The sequence below is a fragment of the Rhinatrema bivittatum genome, chromosome 6, assembly GCF_901001135.1.
Source record: "Rhinatrema bivittatum chromosome 6, aRhiBiv1.1, whole genome shotgun sequence".
Taxonomy (NCBI): domain Eukaryota; kingdom Metazoa; phylum Chordata; class Amphibia; order Gymnophiona; family Rhinatrematidae; genus Rhinatrema; species Rhinatrema bivittatum.
The window spans coordinates 87,121,741-87,140,503 of NC_042620.1; the positions used below are offsets into that span (position 1 = coordinate 87,121,741).

Consider the following 18,763-nt stretch of genomic DNA (forward strand, 5'->3'; position numbering starts at 1 on the left):
GGACCCAGGCCCACAATATTGGTACAAATTAAGCAGATTTAATTATTTGTTATGCTTACCCAAGACTTTCTTGTAACAGGAGTGAAAACTGAAAACAAAACAAAACCCCATTAAGCCATTGATTCCAGGATCTTACCAGTAGAAACTGAGACCAGACCAAGAAGTGGTGCCAGAGATTCCACTAAGGCTTTTAGCAGCTTATTTTCTAGAAGCTTAATGTACTTGTTTTGCGATATCAGTCTGCTCACAGAATATTGGTTGGCAATAGTAGAAAGCAGTTGAATTAAACATGTCTATGAAGCACAGTTGTCTAAAGATTATACCCTTTTATGTTTCTTAATGGTTTAGTATTTATTGCCAGTGGAGCAGAGATCAAGAGCCTATATACCTACAGTACCTGAATGTAATCAGCTTTGAAGTGCTTGAAAGGTAGAATACAAATCAAATATATAGATAATTGTGATGTGAGTACAGGTGATAGGTATACTGCACTGTAGGTGAGGAGACTGAAGACTTGCCTCTGAGTTTTATTGTAGCCTTCAAGTACACCTCACCTTATTCTCTAACCAATAAAGGAGTAGAAGGGCGAGATCATTGTAGGTATCTAGAGCATTGTTCATGAGCAAGATTCTGAGTTATGGCAGGTTGTTCAGTTGTGTGGTGCAGGCTGTCTGTACATAGGTAGTACATTTATTTAATGTGGAATAAGTTTTGTCCCAAATTAAGAACTGTATGGAAGTTTGTATCACCTCTTTGAGTTTGCTTTTAAATTGTGCCTATGAGGAGGACAGACAGCTTTCTTTCTCCCTGTTTCACCTGTCTAGGGCTTTAAACTTACTGTATAAGTATTTTAATTTTTTTTTATTGCTATGTAAACATAAAAAACATACACTGAACAGTTTTCAAGTGAAACATTTTACAGTATTTTGAGAGAAATACAAAGGTATTTTAATTTTCAAAATTAGACTGTAAACCTAAAGTAATATTGGAAAGGGATTTGGTTCATGCTGGATTTCCCACATCAGGATTGCCCTAATTAGGATTTTCTCAGGTAAGCATTGCCTTTTTTAGGTAGAATACTGTGCCCTAGTTCAGATACTACCAAATCTGACCTGGAAGGACCCCCAGCCAGTCGGGTTTTCAGGACACCCACAATGAATATGCATGAGATAAATTTGCAGGCATTGCCTCCACAGCATGCAAATTTTATCTCATGCATATTCATTGTGGTGTCCTGAAAACCCAACTGGCTGGGGGTCCCTCAGGACAGGTTTGGGAACATCTAAACTAGTATTCTACCTAAAACGGCACACTTGCCTGAGAAAATCCTGATTAGGGCAATCCGGATGTGGCAAATCCAGCATGAACATACTTCCCAAATCCCTTTCCAATATTGCTTTAGATTTATGGTCTAGTTTTGAAACAATTAAAATGGTCTCTTCCTTCTACTCATTTAACGGTCCGAGGCTAAGATTGTACCTGAAGGCTATACAGTAAAACTCAGGTAAGGTCTTCAGGCTTCCCACCTACAGTGCATTATACCTGTCACCTGTACTCTGCCCTAGTTTATTCCCTGAGCCTTAATGGGTTGTTTTCATGATCCAAGATTATTTACTAAAGTTAACAGGGAGTGCTTCTTGCCCATCTCTAAATAAACTACTTAAAACTTTTTTAAAATGTGATTAAACACAATCTAAATATTTATTAAATTAGCATTCTTTGTGGTTTTTTTTACACACACATTTCACCATTTCCTAAGTTATGCTTTCAAGAAGTGTTAACTATACTTTCTTTAAAATATAACTAATTACAAATTTTATATTAATTTTAGAGTCCAGTTTTACAAAAGAAATCACAATTAGACCAAATGAAGCAGCTTCCTGGCATTATGAATTGGCAGAATGAACAATTTTTGATTGATGTGCTTTAATGGACTTCCTGTGTTTACAGCACTTAATTCTCTTAGTGTTCTAGAGAAAAAGGGGAGAGTACCTTGTTGATGCATTTCTCATACTTGCTTTAAAAATACTGCTAAGCTTTGTTGCAGTATGTCAAATGCAGAATCAGGGTTGAAACGGACCAAAATTGTACACAATACATTAGCCAATTGCTGCTTAGAGATATGGATAACAAATCTAGCTTGCTGTTCCTGAAAGTCAATAAAATATAGGTATATAATGAATTATTGGCTAGAATTTATGTAATATAAATGTTTCACAAAATCTTTGCCAAAATAATAGTCAGATAATAACATATTTTTGAGTGAAAGGTAAATTACTTGACTGTAGTGCTCCATGGATAAATTAAAGGGTAGAGCACTTAATTAAACGTTTTGGGGTAAATATAGAATAGCTTTAATTTCGCTTCAGTTTTGGAAACACCAGCATTTAAAAAATGAACTGATATTCTTGCAAAAGAAGACTATCGAAAATCTTAATATCTGGGTACAGAGGAGACCAAGGAAGGATTAAGGGGGGGGGGGGGGGGGGGAAGGGGGTTTTGGAGGTCTACATTTATATTGAGAATTATGAATGTATCCATCCATTTCAACTATTCTAAAACCAATAAAAAGGACAAACCAGAAAGGAACAGGAATGTATTTTTAGATCGAGAAGTGGTAGGAAAAGACGAGTTCCAAGAGGTAGAAATGCAGAACAAAGCTGAAGCAAATGTTCAAGCTTGCAATGTGGGTCCCAAAACTGGGAAGATTCTGGGACAGGACAAAGGGAACAATGGGAGGTACTGGAGATGCAGATAGTACATGAAGCACCTACAGATTTATAGGAGAATTTTAAAAGCCCGGCATGTGCCAGAATCGGGAGATGTGCACACAAGTTGTGCTCTTGTGCGCCCACTGAATTTTAAAAGCCGCTCAGATGCGTATCTCCTGCTACGCACACATCTCGCCTGATTTCAAAAAAGCAGCGTGGTCTGGGCAGGGCATGAGCGATTCGGGGGATGGCTGAGAAATGTACGCGTAAATCCATAAGGGCCTCGGCGTGCGCCCAGGTCCACTGCCTCATAACTTTACTTCTGCTGTGGAGGAGGTGTAACTTATAAAATCAAAGAAACTAGCTATTTTTGCCAGGTTTAAAGGGTCTGGGATAAATGGGGGCATGCAGGCTATCAAACCAGGGAAGGGTTGGAGGATCTAGCTGTTATAACTGGGCGAATTGGGGGACGAACTGGCGAAATTGGCAATGGCATGGACGTGCCCGTTATAAAATACCCTGACTTACATGGTAGAATCGGGATTTACACTCCTAGGCACATGCCTGTCTAAAATTGGGCACACGTGCATTGGCCAGGCTATCTTATAATGTGTGCGCAAGTTACAAAATGGACGCATATCTGGGTATGTGCTACTGCCGGTTTGAAAGTTACCATCTTATTTTAAATTTACAAAAAAAAAAAAAGTACTAAAATTGTGTGTTCCTATATATTTCTAATGCTTGTCAAAGATAATGTTATTGACAGGAAAAATCAAGGCTTAAACTGAAGAAGTGTTTTTGTTTGCTTATATAGTATATATGTTGCCTAAAACAGGAGGAGGAACCAACTTGGGTCCTCAAATGCCACTAACAGGTCTGGTTTTCAAGATGACCACATCGAATATTCACAGATATATTTGTATAGATTTGATATATTTTTATATATTTGGTTCAAGAGCCCAGTAGTTTGGTTGTTCTAAAAACAGACATGTGTGTGACTCTTGAGGATTGCAGATGCCTATTGCTGGCCTAGAGGGAAAGCCTGTCTGTCTTTAAGAAATCAGTTTAACAAAGGCAGTTATCAATGCTAGATATTTTTAAACAGTTCAGTTTAGTTAATTGTTATTGGGGTAAAAAATATATATATATTTTTTTTTTTTATCACAGCTACAAGTTCAACCAAGCTTGAAGACTTGAGCTATTTGGATAGTCAGAGAAATACTCCACTACGGACCTCAATCAGATTACCTTGGCATAGTACTGCAGGAAATAGAGCACAGCAGGAAATCAAAGGTAAGTTTTCTTTTATGTGTGTGTGTTTGTATTCATGATTGTGTATAATTTTCAGAAAACAAAATTTCAGTGGTGAGTACAAATATAGATCACATGCATCGTTAGAGGACCATTTGAATAGCTTTCCAGAAAAGGGGCCAGTATGACATAGGACCATCTGCCACTCGGTTTACTACTGAGTGAGTTCATTCTCCTCTGTAGAATTTTGTGCATGTAGGACCTGGCTGCATGGGCAGGAAGAAGAAAGAGGAAGAGATGGTGGTGGCATCAGCTGCAGTCTGTGGATCAGAAGAAGGAAAAGGAGTCTGCATGACTGCGGGAGCCAGAAGAGAAAGGAATTGAGTTTGGCATGTGCGGGTTAGCTCAGAAAGAGAGGGAGAGTAAGCAGGTCAGGTGGGTGGGTGGGTTGGGCTTGTGGGTGAAAAGAGTGAAGGGAACAGGCTGGGGGGGGGGGGGGGGGGGCATGATCCACTGCCTTTTGATGTGCTATTACAGTAATTGCAGTTTACATTATTATTCAGAGAGGGATTATATTATATTATAAAAAGTTTTACAAAACAGTCTGCACAGTTTGTCAAAATAAGTGTTGAGACAAATCAAGAAACCAGATCTTGAAATAACAATGACATAGATCATACAGTGGCTTGCAAAAGTATTTAGCCCCTTGAAAAGTCAACAGATTTGTGTGGCTTACAAATGACACTTACACAGATTGTTCCTGACAGTATATTTATTGCAAAACCAATATGCTCGTAAAGTACATTTTCAAAGTCACAATTCATTATGGGCCTGATTTTAAAAAGCATTTACTCACTTAAAACCTGGATTTACTCGAGTAAATGCACTTTACTCGTGTAAGTGGGTTTTTTGAAAATTGCTACAATATATGCCATGAATTGTCCATAGGATTTGCTCACGTAAGTGTCCTTTACTCAAGTAAATGGCTTTGAAAAATTGCTACAATAGCAGTTACATTTACACGTGTAAATCCTTATGAAAATTACCCCCTATTTCTTTACATGGTTGTAAAATTAAAAACTGAAAAATGCTGCTTGCATAAGTATTCAACCCCTGTGCTGTGGAAGCTCCAAGTTTACACTGATGAAAGATATTATGCTAACAGTCAGCTTACAACTGGTCTCTACCTGTGAATCATTAAAAAAAAAAAAAAAAAAAAAAAAAAAAGGTCAGCTTTTCTGTATAAAAGTCTGTGAAAATGAAGCCAAAGAGCATTCTAAGGAAATTAAAGATAGTTATAGGTATGCACAAGATAAAAAAGGCTACAAATAATATCAAAGTGCTTGGATATCCCAGTGAGCACGGATATCCCAGTGAGCACTGTTGGATCAACTGTGAGGAAATGGAAGCTGCATCATACCACCCAGACACTGCCTAGACAAGTCCGTCCCTCAAAACTCAGCGTCAGAGCAAGGAGACTTGTAAGGGAAGCTCAGAGAGGCCAACAATCACTTTGAAGGAACTACAGAGTTCAGTGGCTGAGACTGGAATGGAGGTGCACCAGTCAACCATATAAAGCACTCTGCATACAACTGGCCTGCATGGGATGGTGGCTAGAACAGTGGTTCTCAAACTTTTTCGGTCGGGGCACATGCGTGACATTCTGAACAAGTGACAGTCACAGGGCTAAATGTAAACATATACTCTGCATCCACAGGAACCCCCTCGACCCTCAACAATGGGTGCAGAGCAGAACTAGGCCATTACCTGTACAATTCGCCATACAAAAAAGATATTCTGATGACATCTCAGTAAAAGCAAAACAAACTCCTACTATTACCAGGCGCAATAGCCCTTCTTATGAAAAGACAATTTACCACCAATGAATGTCCTATTGAGAAAACACAACAAATAGATTGATACAAATGCCTGCATGCTAGTAAAAATACCTCACCACGGTCGCACACAAAACCGACCTTCACCAAGTACAGAAAGACCACAAATTATAAATATGGAGACAGAAACAGGAATGGAAACCCAAAAAAGCCACTCTGCATGCAATGCAAACCTGGAGAAATGGAAAGAGAAATATAGTACCTAACATAGTCCCAGGATCTGTAGTAATGCATACAAACTTATCTGCAGTTACACCTGCATTATAGAATGCAAACAGAAACAACCCTATCTATGAAATGGCAACATTACAAATATTAATCCAGGCCCTAAACACTATTACACCTCCTATTAGGAAAACAGAATAAACCAAGCTACTATAGATCCACACACAAATAATTGTAAAACCAAACCAAAAAAAACCCAAAAAAACAGCTGATGAACAGAATAACATCCAGCAATTAAAAATTAATAAAAATTATTAAAAATTGTCCAAATACCAAAAAGTATTTCAAAACAGCAGACACATCTCATAATACCCAATAATTAATGGCAGTCAATCAAGAAAAATAACCTTAAAAATCTCCCTTTACTTACCCTCTCAGCAACTCTCCTACTCCTTTCCCTTATAGGATAAAAGTACATACCAGAAGCAGCAGTGACTGCTGAAGTTCTGTCCTCACTGTCCTCTTCCTTAGGGCCCACAACCAATCTCACGCGCACACACACACACACACACACACACACACACACACCAATTGGACACCACAACCAGTCTCTCTCTTATACACCACCCGTCTCTCTCTCTCTCTCACACCAGTCACATCCCTGACCAATCTTTCTGTCTCTCACACGCACACCAGTCACCTCCCTGACCAGTCTTTCTCTTTGTCTCTCTCACAGAAACATGTATCCTCCCAGACCAGTCTCTCTCTCAATCACACACGTTCTCTCTCACTTACACATATGCTCTGTTACACACATGCTGTCTCGCTTAGACACATACTGTCAAACACACTCTCTTACATACAAGCTCCCAATCGTACGCACATGCTCTCTCTTCCTCTTGCTCATTCTCACGCATGACCCCCCCCCCCACCCCAAATGGCAGATGCAGTAGCCTCATCCTTCTCCAGCCCCTGCTACCTGAGAATGAAGAATTCCATCAGCTCTGTGGGCTAACTCTGTTCTTTCTCCCATTGCTGATTGTGCTACGCCATACTTTATGCAGCAACTCTCCTACTCTTCTTCCCATGCACCCCACTGTACATCACTTCCTGTTCTGAGCTGTGGGGGGCGGGAAGAAGAAAGGGCCATGCCACTGATGTTGCCAGCTCCCACTAACGCTGCTGTCGTTCCTGCCTGGACAGAACAGCAGCAGTGTTAGTGGAAGAATATCTGCATCTCACTGCAATGGAGGAGAGGGAGGAAAGCCAACCAGGGCATTGGGACACTGGGAAGCTGCGACACACTGGTTGAGAATCGCTGGGCTAGAAAGATGCCTTTACTGAAGAAAAACCACATCAAAGCACATCTGGAGTTTGCCAGAAAGCATCAGAGTGACCCAGCTAAAATGCGGGATAAGGTTTTGTGGTCAGATGAGATGAAAAATGGAATATTTTCGCCAAAATTCAAAACGCTATGAGTTGCACAAACCTAACAGAGCCCATTACTGCTGGGAGGAAAGTATCTGGGTGGCAGCATCATGTTTCGGGGATGCTCTTCCTCAGCAGGGACTGACCATGTTATTAAAATTGAAGGACAGATGGATGGTGCAACATACAGGGAGATACTGCAAGGCAACCTGTTTCAGTCTGCTAAAATACTAAAACTTGGGAGAAAGTTCACCTTTCAGCAGGGCAATGATCCCAGGCAAAATGCCAAAGCAACACAGTGGGTTAAACAACAAAAAGGTGAATGTTCTACAATGGCCAAGTTAAAAGTCCAAATCTCAATCCAATCGAGAATCTGTGGCACTATTTGAAAGTTGTAGTCCATAAGTGTTATTCAGTCAACTGAATAACCTGGGGCAAATTTGCCAGGAAGAATGGTCAAAAATCACACCCAAAAAGTATGCAAAGATGGTAGAAACTTACTCCAACAGACTTAAACAGACTTAAAGCTGTTATTGCAGCAAAAAGTGGTTCCACCAAGTACTAATCTGAAGGGGTTGAATACTTATCAAGCAGCATTTTTCAGTTTTTAATTTTATTTTACGAGAAAAATACAGAGAAATAATGAATTGTTGACTTTGAAAATTTAAAATGAACATATTGGTTTGAAATAAACATACTGTTTAGAACAATCTGTATAAGTATCATTTGTAATCCACACAAATCTGCTGACTTTTTAAGGGGCTGAATACTTTTCAAAGTCACTATATTTATTATAAACAAATAGAAAGCATAAAAATAATTAGTCAAATATGGTTGACGTCCCATTAGGTCCACACAAATTGGGGAATCCAAGCCATTATGTATTTGAAAAGAAAAAAACACATTAGGCATAAACATCATTAACTATGAATGGCAAAATATAACTCTCATATATTTTCCATTGATAAGCAGGCTGAATTAGCCATTACATGTGGGTGACATCATTCGGTGGCACCAAATGGACTCATCTCTGCTAGCTAGTAGTGAATGTTTCCATGTGACCCTCCCTCAGTCATTTTTGTCTCAGCACTAGCATGGATGTGTGCTCACTTTCCTCACATTTATGTAAACTATTGAATATTATCATTCTACCTCCATACTTTCATTTTCTATTTGACTCCAGGCCTCTGCAGCATCCACAACAGTGCTTTTCAGTGAAACTAAAAAAAAAACCAAAACATTTTTTCTAGAGTCCTTACCCTCCTCATGTCATACCAGAAGAAAAAGTGTATGGTGAACAGATTAAAAATTGCATCTGTGGCATGTTAATGTTCCTCATGCACGGCCATGAGCTGTGCTTGTTGGAACTTGATCAGAATTATTGTTACACCTGTGGATGGATGTCCCTATGCTCCCAACACTCGAGGGCAATAAGGATTGAGGAATTGCATAAATCTCTCTGGAGTCAAAACAGATCCTCTTCCTGCAGTGCAGCGTCATCTGCCTCAATGGGAAAAGAGCTGAGCAGGAATTCCTCAAAAGACTCTCCCGTTAGCGCAGGCCGAATTCAGAGGGTTGCTTCTTCCCTGTATCGAAGAAGAAGCAACAGCAATCATTGAAGCCTGCCTTGAAGAAATATAAGCACTTGGAGCACAGTGCATTGGTACTGCTAAAGTGGCCATCATCAGCACCACCAGCATACTGAAAGTACAATGTATCAAAGCACTCAACCTATATTGCTTCGGGATGCTCAATACATAGCCCGCTGATGCACGCGACGCATGATGCACTGATGCATGAATCATTGAAGGCCTCGATACATGAGACCCATGCTTCATTGATAACACCTTGAGGGTTCCACACACCGACCACACAGTGTGTCAGTCCTCTGATGCATAATCCCATGATGTAGAATACAAGAACATAAGCAGCAATCCCAATGCAGTCAATGCTTGCATCAGTGCAACATCCTCATTCTGCACCAATTTCCTCAACACTACTTGCTAAATATCCATCAAAGCATTCAAAGCCACGTTTTTCCAAAGCATCCAAGCATTCCTTCTATCTAAACTGTCAATGCATGAAGCCCAAAACCCAGCTCATATTGTGCTATACCTACACAACTATATGCAGCCCATCCTGGGTCGGTGGTGATGAAAGGTGTCATGTTACCTTTTTCTCCTCTAGTAACAAGAGCTGTCACTCTGCCCAGATTGCTGGCAGAGAAACTTCGTTTGTAAACCATCGGATTCGGTATGTGCCATAATTCCACAAGCCTCCCATAAACCATGTATTCAGATGCAGAAATCCAATCTTATTTCCGAAGAAGATGTTCCACCACTCACACCAGGTCAGAGGACATGTCAATCACTTGATCAAATTGCAGCTTTGGTGAGAAGTTTCTTTTCACCAAGGAGTCATAAGGAATTATCCAGCCTCTCCTCTCCACCATTACTGTGATGATCCCTCAGACTGGAGTCTCGATCTCACCTATTGGCCTGAGTGCATCATTAGAACCCTTAATTCTTCATCGTCTCACTTGCAGCCAAGTCTAATCGGTCAGAGGGTATCTCCTCAGGTTTGCACTCTTCATCATTGGAGTCCTTGATAAATGAGCCCATGCCATTAGGTTCAGAAGAAGACTCTACTGGTATACCTTCTAACCCACTTCCGGATCCTTCCAATCAACTTTGCCTTTAGAGGCCTTGACATACTCCAAGTTTGTGGAGAAGATGGGATCGGTGTCCATGTGCATAAAGACTAAACCCTGCTCATAACTCCTCAGTCTTCTTCAAATTCTGGACACCCTGTCGGAACCAGTGGCCATTCCAGTCCACAGTTCTCAACATATTATTGATGACAATATGGGATCCCTATGGCTAGGAAACTTGACCTGAAATAAGGAGTTAAAAAATCTTCAGGGTTCAGTGTCGTTTATCTGCGACACTATTCTGTAGTGGTCAAATCTGCCACGAAAAATGCAAAAAAGACAAGAATTCGCTCAAACTCACTTTCAATAAAGGACCACAGACTACTGGACAACCCTGACAAGAAAGTCTTTGAGAGCTCCATATTTACTGCTAGAATATCTATCCATCAATTTTATATGGTGCAATATCTTCACAACTGCATTTAGAAGCTAAAGCCTTTTCTACAAGCTGCTGATGATAGAAGTTATTTATTCCCAGCCACTGTTGGATGCGGAAGTGTACATCCATCACCACCTCCATTCTGTTTGAGTTGTTCAGTTTTATTTCAGCCTCATTTGGAGCTCGACATTTGGCGTGGCTTTGAGCAAGTAGCATACATGACGATGTCCCCAAGAAATTGGTAGACCTCCCTTGTTTAGGAGATAACCTAGTTAGTGAAAAGTTCAGAGAATATCAGAATGTAGCCGTCCAATCTCTCTCGAAGACTCCTGAACAGCCCTCAACTTTGAGATGCTCCTTCTTTGTCTATAAACAGTCAAACTTCCACAGACATCCCTACCAGTCTTTTCAACAATATCATCTAGCGCCTGTTCTTGCCCAGCATCAGCTGCCGCTTCTGGCCAAACCTTGGCAGCGTGAACGCCATCAGCCTAATCTCCACAGCTAGCCCATCCCAAGCCTGGGCCCAGTTTTTGATCCCTTCAGATAATCCTTACTCCTTGGTTCTAGTAGGGGGCAGAATCCAGACCTCCTTGGAAACATGGTGTCAGATACCCAAGAACCTCTGGGTCCTCAAAATATTGCTGGCTGGATAATTGAGACAGCTTATCGACAGAAAAAGTAAGTTTACCTACCATAAATTGTTTTCCTTCGATAGCAGGATGAATTAGCCATGGAATGCCCACCCGCCTCCCTGGAAAGTCGACTATATATCTAGAATTAGTTCTGATATAGACTGAAAAGGTTCACGAGGCAAAGCCTGCGCTTTACTGAGTTCTGTCAGGCTTGCCCCCTCCCCTTGTTTCTTCTTCAGTGAAGATGTCTACTTGAAGAATATTTCTTCCATCTTCACTTTTTCTACCTGAAGTTGTTCATGAAGCAGGCCAGTGGCTTTAAGAGGTTTTTCTGATATGTCTAAAAGATATTCATCACGGATCATCGCCAAGAGTTATGACTGTCTCTGAAATAATCATAACTTCTCTGGATGTTACATCTGCCTGAGGATATTGCCTTGAGCAGTTTGGGCCTGAAAATATAGACTTTGAACTTTCCTCATTGTTCCCTTTAAATCCAGCTTGATGTTCGCCATGAACAAAAAGACCCAGGAAACTCTGCTGGTGGTCCAGTCTAGTTAAAATAGTCTTCAGCTCCTTTTTGTTAGAAATGTCGGTCGCGGCAGACCGGGACCGGGTGTCATGGCCGCCGGCCGCGGTCGGCCGCGACGAGGAAAAGACCCGGGGCAGCAAGGGACTCACCCGGATCGCCGGGGCTGACTTCGGGGATCTGCAGGGCAGGCAGCACTGCCTGTTCGCGTCTTCACCGCCGCCATTGCCGAGCCGGCAGCATGGCTCCGCGGCTAGCTGACTCCTCCCCCTGCTCCTCTTAGGGCCGCGCGCGCAGCTGTACTGAAATTCTTAAAGGGGTCATGACAGGAAGTGTCATGGCTCCCTTTGCAGCTCCTCCTTACGCTTCCTGTACTTAAGGCAAGGGCTGAGCATCCAGTCCTTGCCTTAGTATTGAGGTTCCTGCCTTGAGTGGTTCCTGGCTCCTGGTTTTGCTTCTTCGTCCATCCTTCTTCCCTGCTCTGTGGATTGATTCTTTGTTGCTGACTTCTGGACTGGTGGACGTGTCTTCTCTGGCTTGACCCTGGTACGGCTTCGGACCCTTCTCCTGCCTCGATCCTAGTACGGCTTCGGACCCTTCTCCTGCCTCGATCCTGGTGCGGCTGCGGACCCTTTTCCTGCTTCAACCCTGGACCAGATTCGGATCCTGCTGAGGTATTGATTTCTGGACTGAATTTGAACTCTTCTGGAAACCCATCCTTAAACTGTCACGACCTGCTGGAGGTGCCAGCCGTCTGGAACCCACGACCTGCAGGAGGCGCCTGCATCCAGACATCTTTCAGTCTTCAGAAGAGTCGCCTAAGTCCCAGCGGCCGGACCCCTACGGGCTCCTCCTGGGGGGGTCACGTGCTTCCAGGGTGAAGTCTTCTAGCAAGTCTACGGTCCAACAGACCTCGCCCTTCGCGGCAGCTGCTACCCCGAAACAAGGGTCCACAATCATAACACTTTTATTATTTCATTTCATATTTATAAGATTATTTTAGTGATAAAAATTATGACCCAAAGTGGTTAACAGGTTACAAAAAATAAATATGATAAATAAGCATAAATCTCCCACCCAGACTTAGACTCAGAGGTAGGGTTTGTTTGGTTCATGCTAATTGTATGCTCACCTGGCTTTCCATGCTAGACTTGAGCCGCCTCAAATTCCAGAGGTGTGATGATCCAGACTCTTTGATTCTCATCCTTGAGAAGTCATTTGTTTTGGTTGATCCACTGAGAGGCAATGTCCTTGTTTTACACTGCAACAGATCACAAAGGAGATAGCCAATACCATGACTCTGATCATTCTCAAATAACCTTGATGTGCCAGTGTTGATGCATTTAGCAAATCCTCCTCCCAACCCACTTGACTTTTCAGACCTTGCCCTAAACACTGGGCATGTTTGCACAATGACCATTGTAGCAATCTCCTCTCATTGTGATGTACACGGTGTTGGCCAGAAATATTGGATCAGTACTTTTAGAGACCTAATATTACAACTGTTTAAAAATCCGACCAGTGCTCCATTCCAAGCAGCACACCCTGCCGGCCCTTTCTCCCATACCCTTTCAGTACTGACCCAGAACAACACAAGTAGATAAGCAGTGGAAAAAATAACTGACGCAACTGGCAAAGGTTGACCTTCAAAGTTATCTCTCCAACACCTCCAAAGTACACACACAAATACCTTACCACCACACAACTATCATTTCAGACACACACTCCACATGCCCTCAAATGCCTATCACACTTTTTCAACATATCTTGCACAGACCCACCTCCACTCGCATGTGCACATGCACACATACCTGCCACCAGCACATCTACACCTATGCCTCTCCTCCATAAGTGCAGGGAAAATAAGATACAGCTTCTCGATTTGCATGCCCCAATCACATCTATGTATCCATATCCTCACACCCTTACATACACAACCCTGCCACACATTACCTCTCAACAGCACTCCCAGACACACACATCCATCCCCCAACACCCCCCCCCCCCACATAAATGCATACATCCATACCCCACAAATACACATACAACCCCCATTCACAAATAATCCACACTCCATCACAACTACATCTGCTACCTACACTCAGCCATACCACCAAATAAACACATCCCCAATACATGACCCCTCTACAATCGCCTATACACCCAACCTCCCCCCCCCCCCCCGCACACACACACACACACACACACACACACACATCTTTTCCTCCAGATACACTCCCCCATTCCCAAACACACTTCCACCATACATAGCTCCTCCACTTATGCACATACTGTACTTCCACCCCAACACATATCTCCCTACCCCCAAACATACCCCCACCGCAAACCAGATTTGTTGGAAAGAATTCCCGAAGCCATGCATCTACATGCTTTCCCTACTTGCTTTAAATTTGAAGGCAGCTTTTATCTAGCTATTCTCATGTGTGTTCCTCCATTGAGACTACTTATCAGAGAAAGTGAAATTGTGTACCTGTAGTGTTTATACTCTTTGCAGACTAATGGAGTCAACAGCAGCCTCATCTATTCAGTTTGCTTTTTATCACGTTCTTTGATTTGTTAAACTCAGTGGCAATTGGTCCATTGTGTCATGGTCCCCTTTCTGTGCATACATAGATATTTTTTCTGGAAAGCTGTCAAGACATGACAGTACACACGATGCAGGTCATGTGATCTGTGTGCAACTCCATTAAACTGCTGTCATAACAGAAGCATTCATTATAGGAGAGTAAATTCACTTTTTGGAACTGTGTAGTGACTTAATATTCTGTTGGGGAAAACTGTTTTTTCCTTACGAGTCCAAAGTCTTACTGATTTTTTTTTCCTTAATGAGTAACTGTGCTAAAGAGACATTGTTTAATATTATATTTATTTATCTTTATTAACGAACCCTTCAACATTCACACCAACCCCACTTGCTTACCAGTTCCATGGTCAGACCACAGAGTCATCCACACAACCCTTAGGATCAACAACCCACCACCTCAAATCACTACCAAATCCACCATCCAATTCAGGAAACCTTGCTCTCTAGACATACTCAGTGAAAAGATGTCCGAAGCTTTAAATCAACTTGACCTCACAGACGCAACAACTGCTACCACCTCTTGGATCAATATTAACAACACAATTGCAGATAAAATCTGCCCAACTACAACCAAAACCATACAACCTACATTAGACAATAGAAAACCTTGGTTTACAGCCGAACTTAAATCCCTTAAACAATCTCTTAGAAAAAAGAACAAAGCTGGAAAAAAATTCAACCACTTCGACACAAACCATCTACAAATCCCACCTCAACACCTACAGGAATACTATCCTTAGAACAAAGAAAGAATTCTACGCAAAAAAAATACACAACTTCATTTTCGACTCAAAGGCTCTTTTTTCTTACGTCTCCTCTTTAACCAAACCATCTCCGCCCACTATCCCAGACCACCAAGCTCTCAACAAAGCAAACGAACTAGCCAACTACTTCAAGACAAAAATCACTAACCTTACCCATTCAATTACATCCAACAGCCCTACTTTAACACACCATCTTACAACAGTGCCGCAACAAAACACAAGCCTGGACTCATTCGAACTCACTTCTTCACTGGAGATTGAAAATACACTCAAAAAACTCAAACCATCCTCACACCCATCAGACCCATTACCAACAAATCTCCTCATTGCCATACCAAACACCATCTCAAAACCAATAGCAGAAATTATCAACACATCCCTGTCTCAAGGCTTAGTTCCTAATCAGTTAAAATTGGCAATCCTGAAACCATTACTAAAGAAACCAAACGCTTCTCCATCAGACCCAGCTAACTTCCGACCTATCGCAAACTTACCACTCATCGCCAAACTGATGGAAAAAATTGTCAACAAGCAACTGTCAGAATATCTGGAAGATAATAACATTCTATCCCCGGCTCAATATGGCTTCCGAAAACGACTAAACACCGAATCTCTCTTATTATCGCTCACTGATACCATCCTCGTGAACCTCGAGAAAAAACAATCCTACCTGCTGGTTCTACTTGATCTTTCTGCGGCGTTTGATACGGTAAAACATACTACACTTATAGACCAACTAGCTAATATAGGGATCAAAGGCACAGCTCTCAGATGGTTTCACTCCTTCCTAAGCAACAGATTCTACAAAGTAAGGATAAACAACAAAGAATCGCATCCAATCCTTACAGAGCAAGGAGTCCCGCAAGGATCCTCACTTTCTCCCACCCTATTCAATATCTACCTCCTCCCTCTCTGCCACCTACTCTCAAACCTCAAGCTTACCCATTACCTCTATGCAGACGACATTCAAATCCTTCTCCCAATTACAGAATCCCTTCAAAAAACCATCACTTACTGGAACGAATGCCTACAACCCATTAAGGAATTACTCTCAAGCCTCAACCTAGTATTGAATGCCAATAAAACCGAGATGCTCATTGTCTGTCAAGATCCCCTCACAATCTCTGCTAGCCTCTCTCTACCAAACGCTAATAACATGTTCTCAACTGACGTCAGAGACCTTGGAGCATGGCTTGACAATCATCTTAACCTAAAAAAAGTTCGTAAACAATACCACAAAGGACTGCTTTTACAAACTGCAAGTCCTCAAAAAACTTAAACCCCTCCTTTACTTCTCCGACCAGGCTAGTACTACAATCCATTATATTATCTAAGCTCGACTATTGCAACTCCCTGCTACTAGGTCTTCCCAACAACACGATCAAACCATTACAGATGGTACAGAATTCTGCTGCCAGAATTCTAACAAGCACTAACAAAAAAGATCACATCACCCCAATCCTTAGTAACCTACATTGGCTTCCCATTAAACAAAGGATACTCTATAAGGTACTCACAATCATCCACAAAGCGACAAACAAAATAGCTCCCATCACGTTAAGCTCTCAACTCCAACCGTACACATCTTCTAGACCAATCAGAAGCGCTTACAAAGGAACACTGCATGCCCAACAAGTAAAATCATCACTGAGCAAAAGAGCGCTATCCTTAGCAGGCCCCCACCAGTGGAACATGCTCCCCCCAAATCTAAGACTTGAACCCAATCATCAAGAGTTCAAAAAAAGACTAAAGACTCTTCTTTTCCAACAAGCCTTCCCAGTCTCTCAATCCTACCAAGACGGAAAGCCTTCCCAAATAAGAAGCATCCCCTAATTTAGGTCACCGTACCAAGTCCTACCTTCAGGTCTCTGCAAATGGACTACAATCTTTGAGTTCTAAAAATTCGTCTTATTTTATTATTTATATTTTCCTCTGCAACTGGACTACAATATCTAAGTTCAAAAATTCAAAAACTCATTTTATCTTATTTACATCTGGCATGGTTAATATGTCACTATATCCAAGTTAAATAGTTAAATTATACAGATTATATTACACAATTTTATTAATTACAATGTTAATCTATAATATTTATTATCATTATGTTTTATTGTCATCCAGTTATATTGTTACATATGTGCCACTGTTCTATGTAAAGCCCCTTATCTTGTTGGGCAGTTTATTGTTATATGTAAACCGGAGTGATTTGTAGTCTCTATAAGAACCTCGGTATATAAAAAATTAAAAATAAAATAAATAAATAAATTATATGCCATTATATTTTTATGTTTAGTCATTAAGCTACTAGCTTCTTCAAGTAAAGATGTACTTTCCACCACATATTTAGGAATTGATCATAGGAAGGATAATTTTCAAATATGTGCACATGTACCCATATATGCATACATAGGAGTATGCGCACTCATGCTCATGTATATTATATCATTCGTGCACGATATAAAAAAAGCCCAGTGCTTGAAATCATTGCTGAGTGCTTGCATTTGTGCCCCTGATCAATCTCCCTTTTAAGTTGCCTACATTTAGGCACTGAGCCAGGAAACATTTTAAATTCAAAAGTCTGGGTGCCTTGGACTTTTGAATATCAGGCTGTGCACTCATATTTTTACTCAGCTTTTCACCAGGAGAACATGTAAGACTTTTATTGGAAGAAATATGAATAGAGCAAAAGTTATCTTTAGTTTCATGTATACCATGTAGAGGTGCTATATATGAAGGAATGGAGGAAGATGGGCAATGGATACATTTAACTAAAAATATGGACTACGAATATTGTATTTCAAGGTTTTCCCTATTTTAGATTTGTAAGAAAAAAATTCCCTGTAAATAGGGCCCATAATTGCCATGTACAGTACGTGCCAAAGATGCAATTGCTGCATATCAAAATTATAAATATTTTTCCATCATTTTGTTGTACTTCCTAACATTCTCTATAACCATACATATTTTATAATGAAAAGGCAATTGCTGTCTCTAGCATGTCCTTAATTTTGTTTAATAAACTCCTGTATTGTCAACATGTTGTCTATTTTATAATTGCTATTGCTACTGAAATAGCATTAGTGAATACTCTTCTAATAAACTTTTTTTCTCATCTACTTTTCAGCACGGTTTGTCCCCTACAAGCCACAAGACATTATGCTGAAGCCTTTATTGTTTGAAGTGCCTAGCATAACAACAGACTCTATTTTTATTGGAAGGAGCTGGCTCTTTCAGACTATAGATGAAAAGCTGAAGAACACAGAGCTGGTAGAAGACAGGGGGGCTATGATTGTTGGCAATGTAGGATTTGGGAAAACTGCTATAATTTCAAAGCTAGTAGCACTTAGCTGCCATGGGAGCCGCATGAGACAGATTGCTTCAAATAGCCTCAATTCATCTCCAAAAAGTATGTCACTCATTAACTTGTTGCACGAATTACAGAACGCTTAACATGTACTTGTCTGCAAGCTTCTTACCACATCTGTAAATTGTCAGTAAGACTGAAGTGTAGACTGATATCATAATCCTTATCCTGAAGCATACTTGTGCAGGAATACTATACAGTTTCTGAGAAGTATATGGCAGTTTTCAGTAACCAGTTCATATACCTGATTCTAATGTGTCGTATCTTGCATAGTAAATGACAGCAGAAAAAGACCAAAATGGCCCATCCAGTCTAGCCAGCAAGATG

General features: G+C 41.0%; 1 protein-coding gene across 5 annotated transcripts in view; it reads left to right on the top strand.

Annotated features, from left to right (window-relative positions):
• TANC1 (tetratricopeptide repeat, ankyrin repeat and coiled-coil containing 1) overlaps positions 1-18,763 on the top strand; it is a 408,770-nt gene that overhangs the window by 246,224 nt on the left and 143,783 nt on the right. For all 5 annotated transcript variants that reach the window (XM_029605548.1, XM_029605546.1, XM_029605545.1 and 2 more), the window contains 2 exons: positions 3,879-4,004; positions 18,197-18,478. In XM_029605548.1, coding sequence (XP_029461408.1) covers positions 3,879-4,004; positions 18,197-18,478 — 408 coding nt within the window. The remainder of the gene's footprint in view (positions 1-3,878; positions 4,005-18,196; positions 18,479-18,763) is intronic.